General features: G+C 33.7%; 1 protein-coding gene across 1 annotated transcript; it reads right to left on the minus strand.

Annotated features, from left to right (window-relative positions):
- Positions 1-1,404: 1,404 nt before the first annotated feature.
- On the minus strand, positions 1,405-5,713 carry LOC143552784 (cyclin-A2-1-like). Its single transcript, XM_077042923.1, has 10 exons — positions 5,347-5,713; positions 4,531-4,747; positions 4,307-4,440; positions 3,964-4,056; positions 3,679-3,812; positions 3,478-3,553; positions 3,303-3,379; positions 3,026-3,209; positions 2,813-2,944; positions 1,405-1,604 (listed from the first exon to the last, which is right to left on the minus strand). Exons 1-10 carry the CDS (start codon positions 5,653-5,655, stop codon positions 1,539-1,541), a joined length of 1,422 nt encoding a protein of 473 aa, XP_076899038.1. The 5' UTR covers positions 5,656-5,713; the 3' UTR covers positions 1,405-1,538.
- Between the last annotated feature and the right edge of the window lie 12,297 nt (positions 5,714-18,010).

Genomic DNA, 18,010 nt, shown 5'->3' on the forward strand with positions numbered 1-18,010 from the left:
TTTGGTTTTACTTCAACCTTATTAAAACATAAAGAGACGAACAAGTTGAAAGTGTGTTTTTAATTTCTTAAATCTTATGTTTGAATCAATATAATTTCTAATGATCTAGAGTGCGTAAGGGTTGATAACTTCATCATCATCATCATCATCATCGTACTCAGTATATCCCACCAATAGCAATGCTATGGTAGGGTCTGAGGAGGGTAAGATGTAGACAGCCTTACCTCTATCCCATAGGGATAGAGAGGCTGCTTCCGGTGAGACCCCCGGCTCGATAGTAGTTTTGAATCAAGCCTTGGACATAAGACACATAACACTCAATCCTCGGGACACCGGCTGATTGGTGCATGTGCCCTTGTCTTTCGGCTATCAACGCCACCACATGATGCCTGATTAACCTTCCGCCACTTTTAACATTATTTTCACGTGATTAGTAAAATAACGTCAAAATTAGTGCAATTTTACTTTTGCCCACCCAAGGGTTCACACATATATACATTATATGTGCGCACCGCAAGCAGGGCGTGTAAGGGTTGATAACTTGTTTAGGTTAAATATGATCACATTTTCCAGATAGAATGATTAAATAGGTTGGGTTGAAACATGTCGGTTATACATATTTATATTACAGTTTTTTAGTAAATAATTATACCTCCTCATCTCTCAGAATCCATTTATGTTTGTTTGTTTGATTAAAATTAATTAATCACAATATAAGTGAATTTACGTTTGAGCGACCCTATATATCTAACAAAACTTGTTTTTTTTTTGTTTTGTTTTTTTTTTTTTTTGCTGTAAAATAAGTTTGTAAAAATGGTTATGTATGTAAAATAATATGTTAATTGAGGTTTTTTTTATCTCATAACTGGTGGAAAAAAAAACACGGTTCCAGATTTTATCTCGTATGCAGATTTTCACTTTCCAGATTTTTACGTTCCTTTTGTAATTCGTTAATTGAATTACAAGTTTAGTGTTATTGTGGAGTTGATTACTCTATCTTATTTACTTAATAGAATCCCATATAACAAACCAAAATTCACAACGCCATAGTTCAAGAGCTTGATGGAACCGAACCGATACCATCAAATTCCCGTCGCATCGCGCGTACTAGTCACAGTAATATATATTTATAACAATAAAAACATATATTGGTGACCAATCAACCCATTTGAAAAAGTAATATATTGTTCTATTTTGATATTTTCTTAAAAAGTATGTAATTTGTGAAATAAAAGTAGTTTTTTTTTTTAATTAAGAAAAAATTATTATTTAAAGAGAAGAATATATAAGAACGAATCCTTAAATTTCAACGGAATTAGCTCGAAACAAAGTTAGATATGATACAATTGTACAAACATAACATAACTGTTTAGATACATGCTATTAAAGCAGAGTTACACAGACATCTACTAAGATGGTTACAACTTACAGCATGAGATATGTAGCTGAGGGGATTCGGAAACGTTTGATATGACTAAGGGCGACGTTAAGTTCATGGACGATAAACTATCCCGTCTTTATGTAGAAATATCAAGTAGTCATGTCAAATGTTGGGACAACGGTTGCACTGATTTTTTGGAGGTTAAGGTTGCTACGCTTTTAAACTGTCATTACAAAAAAAAAAAAAAAAAAAAAAAGGAGCTTTGGTAAGAACTTAACACAATAGTGTTGCATGATAATAATATATGGTGCATAGACTATAACTGTGTCAAGTTGACAAGTTGAACTATCATTAAAGAGTTAAACGGGTTATGCTGATCCAACCTGATACATATACCGAACACGACCCGAACCCGAAACCCATGCCGGACACGTGAACCCAAATACGCCACTTGTATTCACTGCTTGACGGAACACAACCCGAACCCGAAAATCATGCCAGACACGTAAACCCAAACATGGCACGCATATTCGCGGGTTGACCCGAACACTGCCCGTTTGACCAGCAAGTTTTTTATTTTTTCGCATATTAATATTTTAAATTTACATTTTCACAACAAAAAATACAAATTTATATAAAACAATTACATTTTAATGATAAAATCTTAAGTTGATTTCCTTTTTTGTTCTAAACGATGGCATAAGATATCCAACCAATTTAATTTATTACACAAAACACATTTAAAAAAATACAATAATAATAATAAATGGTTACATGTGTCAAACCAGTCGGATCAAGTGATTGACCAAACACGACCCGTATAGTGGGTTTACGGGTCGACCTGAAACTGACCCGAACCTATTTATGTCAAACCCAACCCCGCGAATTTTGTGTTAGGTTCGTGTCAAGTCAAAATGGATTGTGTTAGGTTTGTGTTTATGTCAAAAACATGTATACCGAACACGCCCCAAGTAACCCATTTATCAAAATCACAAATGGGTTGACTGGATGTCATCTAGTTGTAAAATGGGTTTGACGGATCATAAAAGGTTTGACAAGTTGTAATAAATGGATTAAACGGGTCATAAACAGTTTGGTGGTTAACCGTATAAAATATGTTTTTTTTAATATCTTAACAGTAACTTTAAAAGGGTTTACAGTCAACCTGCATAATTAAAAATATGGTGAAGCAGCTCAACATGAAAACATCCTGTTTAATTAAATGAGTTAAACATGTCAACCCGCAACGACATGTTTATTAAACCAGTTAAACACGCCCTAGACTAAAAGACTAAGATTGATTAAACCAGTTAAATGGGCCCAAATTGTCCAAAAAGCTCTGAAGTCGGTAGTATATTCAATACTTCCAACCTCGTTAACTATTAAAAAATTCTAAGAAATGGATGTTCAAGTTGTAAGATATAACTATACCTGTTTTTGCCTGTACTTTTGGCGCATTGCTTGAAGAGTGGCTTCATTGTTAAGCTGCAAATCTTGCATAGCTAGGACTGTTGTCTTCAGCTCTGAAGCCTTATATTTAGTATAATGTTCTAAAGTTGGATTCTGTAAAAAGAAGAAAAAAAATCAACATTTATTTTACATGATGTGGATAAAAAACAAAATACAAAAATAAAGAAAACAGACCCATGGATTTTCAATCTGATCAAGTGTCCATTTGGCTAAGTACACAGCAGAAGCAGCAACAAGTGATGGCAGAAACTTCAAAAAACCATACTCTACTAGCGTTAAATCTGCTAAATAATTTGCCAGATATTCCAGTTCTACAACAGGATCCTTGTATGAACTTTGTGCTGCTAGAATAAATCTCCTGAAAATAAAATAAAATAGGATAATTCATATATTATATTATTGAGGGATTAAATGCAAATATATTAATAAACGAGTGAAAATGGAGTTTTACTTAAGGAACTTGTTAACAGTTGGAACAGAAAGATAGAAGCCCAACACATCAAGAACTTCACGCTCCATATCAAGTACCTGATATGATAAAAAATTGTGGGTTGGGTAAGAGGTCAAAATATGTAAAGGTTGGCAAGTGTTGTAAACAGGTCGGGACGGTTTGTGAGTGAATATACCTCTTTTTTAGTGTACGTGCCGTCTGTAATGAAACAGAAGTCTTCAACACGTGGAGCTTTGATATCTTCATACTTCCTTAAAAGTTCAATAAGAAAATAGGCATATTGTCAAATTGTTTTACAAGAATAAACAATATTCTACTTGACTGCATAATAAATTGGACATTTTGAATCATTAATTAAACAAAAAGGAAAATTTACGAGGCAATGAGCATGCAGGTGATCCCGAGCAGTTGAAGTCTTTGTTTTTCTATGTACATTTTAGAGAGATATCGATCAATAAGAGTAACCGTTAGGTGAAATGTTTCAGCTCCTAGCTTATATTCTTCACAAACCTAAACATAAGAAAGAAACAACAAAACTTTGTGACAATCAAAACAGAAATTCAAGGACAAAAAAAATGCAATGAAAAACAATAACAATTTTGAAGTATATAAAATATTATGAAAATGAAACTTCTGAATCAGTTTATGCTTTAATGCTAACCTCCACAAGCCAGTCGATAAGAATACCACGCATTTCCTGTGTAATATCCCGCTGCACTGTTTTCATATATTTTACTGAAGGTCTCCACTTTAACTGAAGAGAAAGAGGTACAAATAATAAGTAGACATATATAAAAAGGAACTTTTTGGTTAATAAGAAATAGAAGCTTCAAGATTTGTATGTAAACCCAGTGTGGATGTTAGTGATCGGTTAATTATATGATATGAATGTATTATATATTTAATGTAAGAATAACGTGTGAAAGTAAATGGCATTATGTGATTTTAAAATAAATTTGACTGATTCCCATGTCATAAAAGTTGTAAGAGAATGTGGTATTAACCTCTGCCACACGTAAACTGTTAAATAGTTCAGAAGCATATAAGCTGCACATCCGAGGATCCTTGTGCTTAGAATCAATGTCAATAACATTCTGATCATTTCCAGCTTCTACTTTGTTGGAAATCTTTGTTTCTCCTGCACAATGCAACAATAAATATCTTAACTTTATGAATAAATATGTACATCAGTTGAAGATTCTTTAGCATCATAATAATATAATCTTACCTTTCAACAAAGAGCTTTCAAGAGCTACACTTGGTTTGCTTTCTAAATCATTCACTAACTTTAGCTGTAAAGTTATTTCTCTTAATTTCTTTATACTCTGTTCAGTCACATCTTCTGTTGCTTCTGTTTTTCCTTTACAAACCCGAGGGCCCATATAAACAGCTGATGCCACCATGGCATTCTTTCCAGCACCATTTGTTCTTAATTGCTTGCTAGTCTGACAACCAGTAACATCAACATTTTTTCTTATTAGCATAACTAATAATTAAGGGTGTCAATCGTGTCGGGTTGGCGGGCTAACGGGCCCGTATTATTATTCGTGTCAAAAACTATAACCCTTAGCCGCACACATATAAATGCAGGTCGACCCAAACACGTCCCGTTTAACCCATTTTTCAAAAAGAAAGAAACAAATTGACATAATTTAGAGTCGGTAGAGTAAATGAGTAAGATTAATATATTTTTTTTGAAAGTTATTAAAAATCTTGTAAATGAATCTGAATTATAAGTGTATCTTAAAAAAAATGGAAAACGGGAAAAAATCACAAATAAAAATAAATCTTTTCTAACAGTTAAACAGGTTAGCATGTCAACTCGTTTTTACACGGGTCAACCCGAACCCGACTCGTTTTTTAAACAGGTTGTCTTAGTCGACCCGAACCCGGCCCATTTTTAAACGGGTCGTATTAGTCGTCCCAAAACCTCTTCTTTTTTTCGTGTCGGGTTTGGGTCGTGTCAACAGTTGCAGCCCCACTAATAATATAGCTAGCTCTAAACAAATGTATTTGAGATTATATAATATATATTGATGGGTACCTGGATTTTTATGTCATTGATGATCTTCATATTTAAATCATTAAAGGGCATGTTACTGACATCCTTGAGAACAGCCCTTCTTTTGGACTGAAGGTTACCGCCAGCATCAGTGGATTTGTTATCTGAGGACCCTCGTTTAGAGCTTGGTTGCAGAAACTGATTGAATTCATGTTTCACCCAAGGGTGCAGTGGAGGCAAATCTCCAGCTATGCCCAAAGCTTTAGCCCGTGCTCTAGTGATCCGTTTGGTGGGTTCTTTAATACTAGCGGCATGTACATTTTCTTTGTTCATGTCTGTTTGTCTTGCCATGATGATGTTAGATTGACTTGCTTTCCATGATATCTGCAGCTAAGAAAAGGTAAAATCATGTTAGCAACAATTTGTCATTTTAAAAGTAAAGCAACAGATTTGAGCAAGCCTATAGTTTAAATACTGTAATTAATATATTGATCAACTTGACTTCAAGTGAAATCTTCTCCTTCATCTAAGTTTATTTTCATTAGTGAAATAAGTTAAGGATTTGTACTCCTATCTATCTGTAACACATAGTAATACCATTCTACAGCATGGAACAAATGAAACCTCAGAAAAAACTGTTTCTTTATGTTTAATCTGGCTCTAACTAGTTCCCCGGTTTATACTTATGCAGTTCTATTATTTCTGTAATAAAAATATATTGATAATAACTATGAAGTTAAGACACAGGCTAATATGATAGAATAGTCATGGCCATACAATCGCATTGTTTTCTACCAAAATCAGTGTGAGATTAAATAAACCATTGCATCTGTATCTTACCAAACACAAGCTCAATTGGAGCAAAGCATTATTACTTTCAAAATAATTAACATATCAGATAGATCTAAAGATCCTAATAGAGCAAGCAGGTTGAATTGTTCAATATGTTTTTCCAAAAGAATAAATAAATAAAATAAAGATCTGTTTACAGCATAATAAATACAAAGTTCAATTTTCAAATTGTTTAATCAGAATCAAACCTTCCAAAACTCCAACTATAAAAGAACAACAGATCTGAGGCTTCATAATTAAAAAATATACTTGCAGTTTATATTAATTATTTACTGTTCCACAGATGATAAACATCAAAGTCAATATAAAAACAAAATGGAAAATCAAGGAATTGTCAGAACCATTGCTGCTAATTCCTGATCAATCTACAGCTATTCAAGTGCATCTGCATTTGGAACACCAGATGCATCAACACAATTGTTTTATTAATCGCATTCCTACTGGAGAATTCAACTTCGAAATTCAAAATCTTGAAATAACTTGACTTCAAGCCCTAGAAATGGTCAACACATTAGGTGAAAATTAATCAGTAACTCACCAAATAGTGAATAATCTCGATTTTTACAACACTGATCAGGTAGATCTAAAGATCCTAATAGAGCAAGCAGGTCAAATAATAAAACAAGGTTTGGTTTTTTTAAGAAAAATTAAAATCGATTCAAGATGTGTTTACAGTATAATAAAGACAAAGTTCAATTTCGCACTGTTTTATCAGAATCAAACTTTCCAAAACTCCAATTAGAAAAAAACAACAGATCTGAAGTCTGTTTACTGTTTCACACATCATTTATAAAAAAAAAAAAAGTCAATATAAATAAATTATTAACTACTTCCAGATCATTTTATAGCTATACGAATACATCCGCATATGGAACGCCAGATGCATAAACACAATTGTTATATTAATCGCATTCTTACTGGAAAATTCGACTTCGATACTCAAAATCTCGTGACGTTAGGTAGAAACTTTTAAAAACACAAATCATGAAAACATGAAGGCAAATTCACAGATGATTTGTTTGTGTGTGAGCTTACTGTGCAATTTGAGAGGTCAGCTCCGAGATCTAAATGAGTAATGGAGGTGTGGATACAGCTCGAATTGCATCAGGCTGAAGCTATAGCTATGGTGTATACAGAGTGAAGTGAAGTGAAGTGAAGCTCAAGTGTGAGTGTATATGTAGTAGGGGGTGGGGTCGTGAGAGCGGGATAAGACTACAGTTTAAACTTACAAATATCTTTAAATTACTAGTCCTTTCTAAAGGTGCATATAAACTCGAACCCAAAATAAAATCGGAACCGGTTTTCTTAATACCCGGGTTTTTAATACCCGAACCCGCACCCGACCCTACCCGTAGGGTACGGAGATGATATGCATTTCGGTAGTAAAACACGAACCCGAACCGGACCTGATTTGTACAGGTAATACCCGAAAACCCGAGCCGGTTCCATACCCGAAACCGGGTTTTTCCAATACCTGAAACCAGGTATTTCAAATACCCGATGTATACCCGAAAAACACCCCTAAAAATGCAACCTTTTAAAAAATCCAATCTATACCCGGACTAAAACCCGAAAATAGAATAGGGGTATTCAAATACCGGGTTTTAGAATACCCGGTTCTATACCCGACCCGAACCCAATGCATAGGGTATGGTTTTTACAGACAATACCCGGACCCGGACCCGAACCCGACCCGGTTATTGCCAATACCCGATTTTTCAATACCCGGTCATACCCAAACCCGGTTCCATACCCGAACCCGGGTATTTAAAAATCCCGATTTGTACACCTCTAGTCCTTTCATTATTAGACCATGTGTAGTCATAATGTCCCGCCCCTGGGCGTTATGCGAAACGTGGCGCCCAATCACTTTTACATTTTTTTGTTTTTTAAATAATAATTCACTACATTTCTAAATATAAAATTAAATTAAAATAACATAAACCCTCAAAACGCACGTTATGTAAGAAACGCCTTTTACAAAATGCCATCCATAATGCCTAGGGGAGCGGTGTTCCCAGACATTTGACACCAAAACGTCACCATAAAGCCACCACTACGGATGGTCTTATCCAATTCGAAATTGCATTCTATTTAATTTTGGTGTTTTTTTAATTGGATTTTCAAATCTACTTTTACCTCTCCACTAAGGCCGTGTGTTGTGAACATCGCGCCCTCTCAAACATTCTAGGTGTCATGGAGGCCAACCGTCATGTACATAACAACGCCAACACAAACATTCTACACATCATTTAACAATCAGTCACAAATTATTATTTTTTCAGCTTTTTTTTTCTTTTAAATAGTTTAATTATTATTTTAATAGAGTAGTGGCTGATTAACCCCATAACGCTTAAATTAATGAGAAGTATGGTTACCTGTGTGGCAATAGCATGGCACGATAACTCGTCTTGCTAGTTATTTCAGAACACATTGTCTAATGTAATAAAAGAAGGTTTTTTTAGACATGTGGCATTACCATAGGAGTTCTTCTTTCTATTTTCACATTTTATCATTCTGATACTAGGTTATAACCCGTGTAATACACGAGTTTGATAAAGGGAAACAAATGTATTATTAATTTGAAAAAAAATAGTAAGAAAGCTTATAATTGCAAACCCAACTAATGAAACCAAACAATAATAATAATAACAACGAAAATGTGTTTCCCGTAAAGCGTTGCTTGAAAATGCAATATAAAACAAAGTCAAATTTTGTTCATAAACCATTAAAAGTTCCATATTCAAACCAAACAAAGTACCAATCATGAAACAAATAAAAAAACACAAATGTAAATGTTTTTACCTGTAAAACATGCCCGGAAAATTCTAAACCAAAGAAACACAAATAATGTTTTTAAAGTCATGACAACACATCTATTTTTCCCTTTTTGGAATTAATAAATTGTTATCTCCAAAGACGTTAACCTGTTTTTCCTTGGATTTATTAGTTAAATCCGCAGCAGCAGCATCATCAATGTCATAGATATCTCAAAGTTTCCTCTTTAAATCCGATGGTGGAGAAGTTTGACGGTTTGTGTCTCCATTTGATATTGGAGTTATGCTATTCTCCCCAGTAATTGATATAAGTTCATGTGAAAGATAAATTTATAATAAAGATGTTATGGTTGTTGGATTACATACATATTAAAAATAGTATTAAAACATTTCAAAAATTTACCTTGTTATTAACAGTATCTTCGGATACACAATCTCCACTGGTAAGCAGGTTTTGATTTGAAATCTCAACCTTGAAGTATAAAACAAAATAATAGAGAAAACTATAATTCAAAAAAAAAGATAAAAAGTTAAATTTAAAATAAATAGAAATATCACGTTGATGTTAGACTTTTTCCAAACGATTCACTATGAATGAATCTTCAGTAATCTTGAGAATATTAAAATTCATTGCCTTTTTGCGAATATTGTATTCATTTATGTCAATTTTAAATGCATATATTTTTTTTTGAAGCAGTGTGTTAAAGACACTTGGTATGATAAAACTCTACAAAAACAAAATTCAGAAAATAAATGTTCATAATAATAATAGATATTCAATTATTAATTAAGAAAATGTTGATAAGTATATATACTGACACCCTTTCTTTCCTTCACTAAGGTTTCTACTTTGACATTTAGTGTGACATTCGTCATTTTCTGATTCGATTCGTATTCTCCCTTGTATTTATTTTTATTATGAAAACCGACCCGTTTTGTATCCCGAACCTTTCAATAATATAAAAATGATGAATTTTATGTTACATATTTGTTTTATGGTTGTCGGATCTCAAAAACATCTTTTACAACCCTTAAAATGCCCCTAAAACGCTCAAAACGAACTTCAGGGACTAAAACTACCAAAGTTAAAAATCAGATTTTTCCTCCGCGACACTTAGCGCCGCGCTAAGGAGCCCTACAGCAGCCAGATTTGTTTTTTGTTGATATTATCACTTGTTGACCCTTTAAACCAATAAGAAAGCTTGGAAATCTCTAAAGCAACTCAATTGATAACTCTAACACTTTATCCTTGATAAAACAAAGCCACGTCACTCTTTCTAACCTACTCATACACTCCAAACACTCTCAACAAAATTCTAAGCTTCAACCTTCAAGTTCTTTCTTGTTTGACTTCAGAGAGTCAAACAAGAACCATTCTTTATTTCTAACTAACTCCATATAATTAAAGATTGTCATTACAATATACATATAATATATACCCCTTGTTTCCTTCGGCTTTCACTCATTCGGTAATGGTCGGTTGAGGTGAAATGCTTATAACGCAATGCTACATGGAGGATTATTGCAATCCTTGTTAAAAACGTTAATTTATACTTTAATTTTGTTTAAGCTTGTTAATATTGTTTAGTTCTTAATTATTTTAGTTTCCAAATGATTTTGATCGTTCAATAGTATTTGGGTATGTGGTTACCATCTTCGGTTTCATCCCGAGTCAAGAACCGAACAAAAACCGAACTTTTGTTTATATACTTTATTTTTAACATGTTGTATGTAAGACTTGAGTATTATCATTTCTAAGTTTATTCTAATGAGTTCATGGTATTGGGTATGTGGTAACAATCCTGGGTCTTATTCCGAGTCAAGGACCGAACCAAGGTCGAACTCTCGTTTAAATGCTTTATATATTTAAAATGATTTAACAATGTGTTACATGTAAGATTTGTGTATTATAATTTCTAAAGTTACTTGATGAGTTCCATGGTATTGGGTATGTGGCAACCATTCTAGGTTACATTCCGAGTCAAGGGCCGAACCGAAACCGAACTCTCGTTTAACTCGTTATTTAATTGTTTTAAAACAAGTTGTATGAAAGATTTAAGTGTTTAAGTTCTTTTATTTATACTTTTGTATTTGTTACTTTAATATGGATTTGTTGGACCCAAACTTGGTCACATATCAAGTCTTGGACCAACTAAACCAAACAAACCGAACTAAACCAGGTTCACTCTCTTTGATACACACTAGTTGTATTTCGGGCCACCGAATCTCACATTTTTTTTATATCTTTTACAAAATAATTATAAGTATTTTATTTAAGTACTTGGCATGTCGGATCCAACTTGATCTTATAACAAGTTTGGATCGATAAAACCGAACACTCGTTTAACTGACGTTAAGGTTCATCTCAATAGAATCACAAACTTGGTTAAGTTTACTTTTGATTTTATTGAGTTATCTTATAACATTTATCACTTTGGAATATCGGCTTCGGACTTGACTTATTATTCAAGTTGTTTATCCAAGTTGTGTGCTTTTATTTATTGTTGCATATACGAGTTTGTGGATTTCATTCTATATTTATTATACTCAAAACTATGAAATTGCTCACCAACATTCGTGTTGACAAAGTTTATTTTATGCAATATTACAGGTTTGATAATTGATTGAACGGAGATTTGAGGAACGTAGCTTGTTTTGAGACCACTAAGTAATTAGTCGAATAAACAATATATATTTGTTTACTTGTATTCAGTTTGTTTTGTACGAACAAGATGTGTTGTTTATTGATTTATGAAATTAATGAATTAATTAAATATTGTCACTTAATAGTGTCATAGTGTTCTTGATAAATCCGTTGCACCACGGCATGTTCCGCTGCCTTTGGTTGGGGTGTGACATTTAATATCTTAAAAGCCTCCTTGTAAGGCCCCGAACCCGGTGACCCTACTTTAGCGTCGGATTTACTCATAAACACAGTTCTTCAAATCAGAGTTTATTAAAACTTTTCGCGGAATATAAAACATCAATCATTTGTTACAAAATATTAAATCTTTTCTTTGATACCATAACACAAAACTTTATATTTAAAACATCTTTACTTCTTTCTTCAGATGCCAGCCGTTCAATCCATGCCGTGTGTCATCCTCATGCTAACTCTATAATCAGCTCACCTGCGTGCATACTAAAAGTCAGCTATGCTGAGTGAGTTCTAGTTAATCGAACGTCATACAATACATACACATACACACATATCCGTAGATACATATCCATACTTCACTAGTTACCCTTCTGTTCTACATACATACTTGCTACCATACATACATACATATCTACAATCACTAACCTCAGTCTACCGAGAGTACGTTCATAGTTCACCGTCTATACCTGTACTCAAGGTCGTGAACACGTACAAGGTTCGCAGTCCTTACCTATGTTCACCATTTATGGTACGTACAAGGATCGCGGTCCTTCCCTATACCATAGTACATCCACAACACGTACAAGGTTCGCAGTCCTTCCCTATGTTGCAACCTAATTCATAGCACGTACGAGGTTCGCAGTCCTCCCCTATGCTACAAAATCAGCACGTATAAGGTTCACAGTCCTTTCCTATGCTGAAATACATCCACAACACGTACAAGGTTCGCAGTCCTTCCCTATGTTGCAACCTAATTCATAGCACGTACGAGGTTCGCAATCCTCCCCTATGCTACAAAATCAGCACGTATAAGGTTCACAGTCCTTTCCTATGCTGAAATACATCCACAACACGTACAAGGTTCGCAGTCCTTCCCTATGTTGCAACCTAATTCATAGCACGTACGAGGTTCCCAGTCCTCCCCTATGCTACAAATACAGCACGTATAAGGTTCACAGTCCTTTCCTATGCTGACGCCTATCTACATTACGTATAAGGTTCGCAGTCCTTATCTACGTTTACATATATCATCTACTTCACGTATAAGGCTCGCAGTCCTTAACTACGCCATCACCAGCCGAGTCTATGTCCGACAGAAGCTAGAGGGATTTGCCATCCTAACTTACTATGTCGAACGTAGAACTCACATGCCATTCGTGTACCTATATACACATACTTACATTATAACATAAGAACACTCTAGGCATTCTTTACCTCATTCATTTAACAACCATACCCCTTGTCGTTACGTGCAATATCCGAAGATCGTTCACGCCCCGACAAGTATTCATTTGAAATATTCATACATCTTCGATATATAATATTCGTACCTTTATTTTTAACCTGACAGTACGCGCAATATCCGAAGATTGTTCGCGTACCGACAAACAATCATTCATATCTATCACACATATCACATATGACATACACTTATCACTTAGGATAAATGTATTAACAACACATCGAGTATGCACACAGCCCCGAAAACATAACAAGGAATGGGGCTAGAAACTCACCTGAACACGGTTACGTTCACCGTTAATCGTAATCCCTTTCTTCAGCTGTGCACGGCTGACTGTATAACAAGTACACGTATCAAACAACTATCACTACTCATATCATCTTTCCAGTCTTAACTACTACCCACAACGAACGGGGGTCCGGGGGCAGCGCCCCTGGCAGCGGGGTCTAGGGGCGGCAGCCCCTAGCAGGGTCCAAGGGGCAGAGCCCCTGGCTGGGGTCGAGCTGCCAGGTCAGCTTGGAAAAATTTTATTTACATTAACTGTCTTAACACATTTTCCATTAGGTTTTTTTTAATTTATTTTCTAAGCGAACTTAACTTTAGGCGAAGTTAAACCTTAAGCGAACTTAGCTTTAGGCGAAGTTAAACCTTAGGCGAACTTAGCTTTAGGCGAAGTTAAACCTTAAGCGAACTTAGCTTTAGGCGAAGTTAAACCATAGGCGAACTTAGCTTTAGGCAAAGTTAAACCTTAGCCGAACTTAGCTTTAGGCGAAGTTCATCAGGCGAACTTAGCTTGCAGGCGAAGTTCATCAGGCGAACTTAGCTTGCAGGCGAAGTTGTCGTCTGCAAGTTCTGTTCGCTCTTAAATACTTCGTTCCTTAACCAAATAACTCGATTTAGGTACCCATGGAATCGTCTGACCAGCGCCTACAAACCCCAACTATCAAATTGACCTAACATCGATGTTTAAAGGGTGCGATTTAGGCATATAGGTTACGGGTCCTTTTTATCAATCGATTAACCCATCAAATCATAACCATTTTCAGTAAGTTTAGCTTTGTTGGATTCGTTTTTACCATACAAACTCAGATCTACCATTTCTCAAATCAAACTGAACCTATACGAACGATTTCTAACCGTAAACGTACCTTGAACGAGTCGAACTTACGAACACGAGCTGGTCTTGTTGCTTTGGTTCGTCACGACGATCTAGCACCAACTAACGTTTACTCTCTCTCGGATCCTGCTCGTTTATGGTGTGTGTGTTTTTGAATGTGTAGAGATTAGAATGGAAAGAGATGAGGTTTAGGGTTTTATGGTGGTTTAGGGGATATTTATATCCCTTAAAACCCATGGACCTAAGGCCCATTCTCATTTAACCCATCTCAAATAATCTAACACTAGCCCGACTCATACCAACTCCTACTCTATTATTTATTTCCCGAACCCGAGTCAACTTTCCCTCTATTATTAAGTAATATAATAAATATCATTTTGGAAATTTCGGGATGTTACACTCCTTGTCCCATAATGTTAATGAAACAGTACTAGTTGTGTCTCGAACCCGAATATGAATTTTAAACATGTATAAAATAAGTTATAAGAGCATTCCCAATCCAATCTCCATCTCCATCTCTATAATTATACAAAAAACATTATTTTTTTCCTCTCATTTTTAGTTAAATAATATCTTTTTAATACTTTTATCATTACCTTTTTCTCTCCTTCACTCACAATCACTTTTAAAAACATTAAAAAATTATAGAGGTGAACAGTGTGTTTCTCCAAATTTAACCATGAACAGTAACATTTTCTCTCTCCTCCTCTCACAACCACTTTTAACCATCTCTAAAAAATGAAGACTACCCTCACAAAGTATGGAGAATGGATTGGGAATGCTCTGAAGTTCATTAAAAAAATAGAAACAAATATTATAAATTAGAAAACAATAAATTATATGTAAAATACCTAGAAACTGGTAATAACTTCATGCCTTTACATTCTTCATTCTCACACTCGTAAAGATCGTCATCTTTAGACTTAGGTGTTTTCGGCGTTAATGATTTTAAACACCTCCGGCAAGCAAAATAATGCCACTCCTGAACGGGTGAAATGTAGACAATGGTTGCAAGGATAATGACTGATTTTATCTGTTTCAATAATTAGTATTAAAATATAATTACGCTATATTATATATATATTAAAATATAGTTACGCTATATATATATGATAAAAATGGAAATACTAATAACCTTAGTAATTTCTATCTCTGCTATTAAGTTAAATGGTGTTCGCTCTAGGAAATCCTCATTCACTGGGCAAACGGATGATGATGAAATTGACCTTTGACTTGAGGAGGAAAGCACACCTTCTTTTTCAATCCATCTTTTATATAATAATATAAAATATAGAAATAAGTTCAAATAAAAAGTATTGTAAGACAACCATCCAATATAAAAAAAAAGTACGAAGTTAAAACTTTGTTTAAAAACATTAATGGCAGGAATGTCTTCATCTATAAAGAGCTTATACACATAGTAGGCGTATGAGGGTTGACATTTTCTTGATCATGAGATTACTAACGGCTGATATGTGACGCAAACCTATATTTTGAGGACCTGAAAATCAAAAAAAATAAATGTATCTAGAAAAACTTTTATAATGTTAAAAGAATTAGTGAAACTACTTACATATATATGCATTTGATGAGAAAGGGACATTAGACAATACTGAAACAAATTTTGAAGTTGGTGTGGGTGTTGTACCCTAGGATTTATACATACCTACAGTATAAACAGAATAATTTAAAATACAATTTTATATCGATATCATAAAATAATAAATGAATTTATCATAAAAGGTACTACGATTTGTGATGTCAGACAATGGAGATGAACAATTGAGAGTATTTCCAACGTGTGTACCCTCTGTCGTTGGTGTTTGAGGTAAGAAATTATTAACGGATGATATTTGACGTTTGTTAACACGTTGGAGAGCTGAAAGCAAAGAAAAAAAATGGTGATTAATAAAGATTAAAATGGCTAATACCATAAAAGTTGTTATGTTAAAATATAGTTACCGGAATCATAGTCGCTTTTTGATCTGTTATCTAAACGTTATTGTATACGATTTTTTTTTTCTCTTTACAATAGATTCTATCAAAAGCTGTTGATAAAATAAATAAATGATTAGAAGGTTAGATGTAATATAAATATGAATAAGAATAAGAACCAAAAAATAATTACAATTACTGAGGTGATCGGAAGCTGCATTATGACATTCAGACTTAAAAGGTATATGGGCCGGGGTTATTTTTCTTGTTATCACGAATCATTATTCTTATCTGTCGGTTTTCCTTACATATATCTAAAAGCAAAGAAAAAAATTAATATAATAGTGATTATTTTAACATGGGGATTATTAATAAAGTAGTAAAAAAAATTAAACTAAGCTTGCAATCATTGGTCAATCTTCGTTGTGTAATTTGTTGTGTAGAGGCGAAAATGTCATTGGTGATACCTATATAATTTTACCAAATAAATAAACATTATGATGTAATCAATATCAATAATGAATAATAAGAATTAGAGTTTATAGAAATATAGCATCATTACTATTAGGTAGCGGTATTCGCGACACAGTATTGGTAGATGTAGAAGACATCAAAGTGCCACCATTGAAGGACATCGTCTCCTTAAAAACAATAAAAGTCCATAAATATTTATTATAAATTCAGTAAATATAAGAAATTCAAACCTGATTGACGTTTTTGTTGTTAAGTAAGAGGGTGTCATGTTCCAAATTTCATCATTGACATTGCCCATTCAAAGACATTTATTTGATAATTTAAAAAACAATTATTCCTACATTATTAACCAGAGTGATGAAAGAACTATTGTAAATAAGGGTATTTGTAACCGACATTACCCGGATGAAGAAGACATATTGTGATTGGCAACTGCGTTAAATTTGTTAATGAAAAGTATAAAATAAAGATGAAAAGAATATTAAAAAAAGGAAAAATAAAGTAACACAATTCAACATGTGATGATATCCCAGTAAACTATAAGTGTTTCAACTTGATTGAACGCAATATACACACTCTTTATGCAATTCCCCGTTCTACCTTTTATAGTAATTATAATTTTGTCCGAAAACTCACCGAACACCATTAAAGAAAAAAACGTAACAAAAATATACGGCCCGAAAATATATCTTAATCAACTTAAACAAACAACACTTTAGTATTTGGCATAATATGGACATATCACATATTTGGCCATAAAGTAACACAATTCACCGAACACCGTTAAAGAACAAATGTAAGAAAAGTTACCGTGCCCGACACTATATTGTAATCAACTAAAACAATGAACATATTAGTATCTCGTATAATATGGACATATGACATATATTGGCATAATAAGTAACACAAATCAACAAATAATTGATAAATAAAGATTACAAATGTTCGGGTTTTCAATTATTTGTTGACCATGATCATATTTGCTTAGTTTTTTAACTGTTAATTTATGATAGTTTTTTTAGCTTAAATACCTTAAACTGACATTTGCTGCTCATTTATGTTCAAATTATCCTTGTCACCGAAATTTAATTTATGATGTTTGACTTTGTCAATTGATTAAGTAAGGTCTAAAGAGTTTGTGCAGATTAAGTTCATTTTGTTTGTTAGTCTCATCAACATTAGGTTTTAAGGTATTTGCAAGTCAGATTTATTTGCAAGTTTCTTAATTCCAATGTATGGGAGGTAAACTTGCAGTCATTAACTGCAACATGAAGAATAACAAATATAAAAAAGTTTCATATAGCCTGAGGTTGAATGTAACAAAAGTTACCAGGCCAGACAATAGCTTGAATGTAACAAAACTGACTGGGCTCGACAATATATCTTAATCAACTTAAACAAACAACATATTAGTATTTGGGATAATATGG

The sequence above is a fragment of the Bidens hawaiensis genome, unplaced genomic scaffold (assembly GCF_021521415.1).
Source record: "Bidens hawaiensis isolate Kalapana, Puna unplaced genomic scaffold, B.hawaiensis_p1.1 tig00017037_1, whole genome shotgun sequence".
NCBI lineage: Eukaryota > Viridiplantae > Streptophyta > Magnoliopsida > Asterales > Asteraceae > Bidens > Bidens hawaiensis.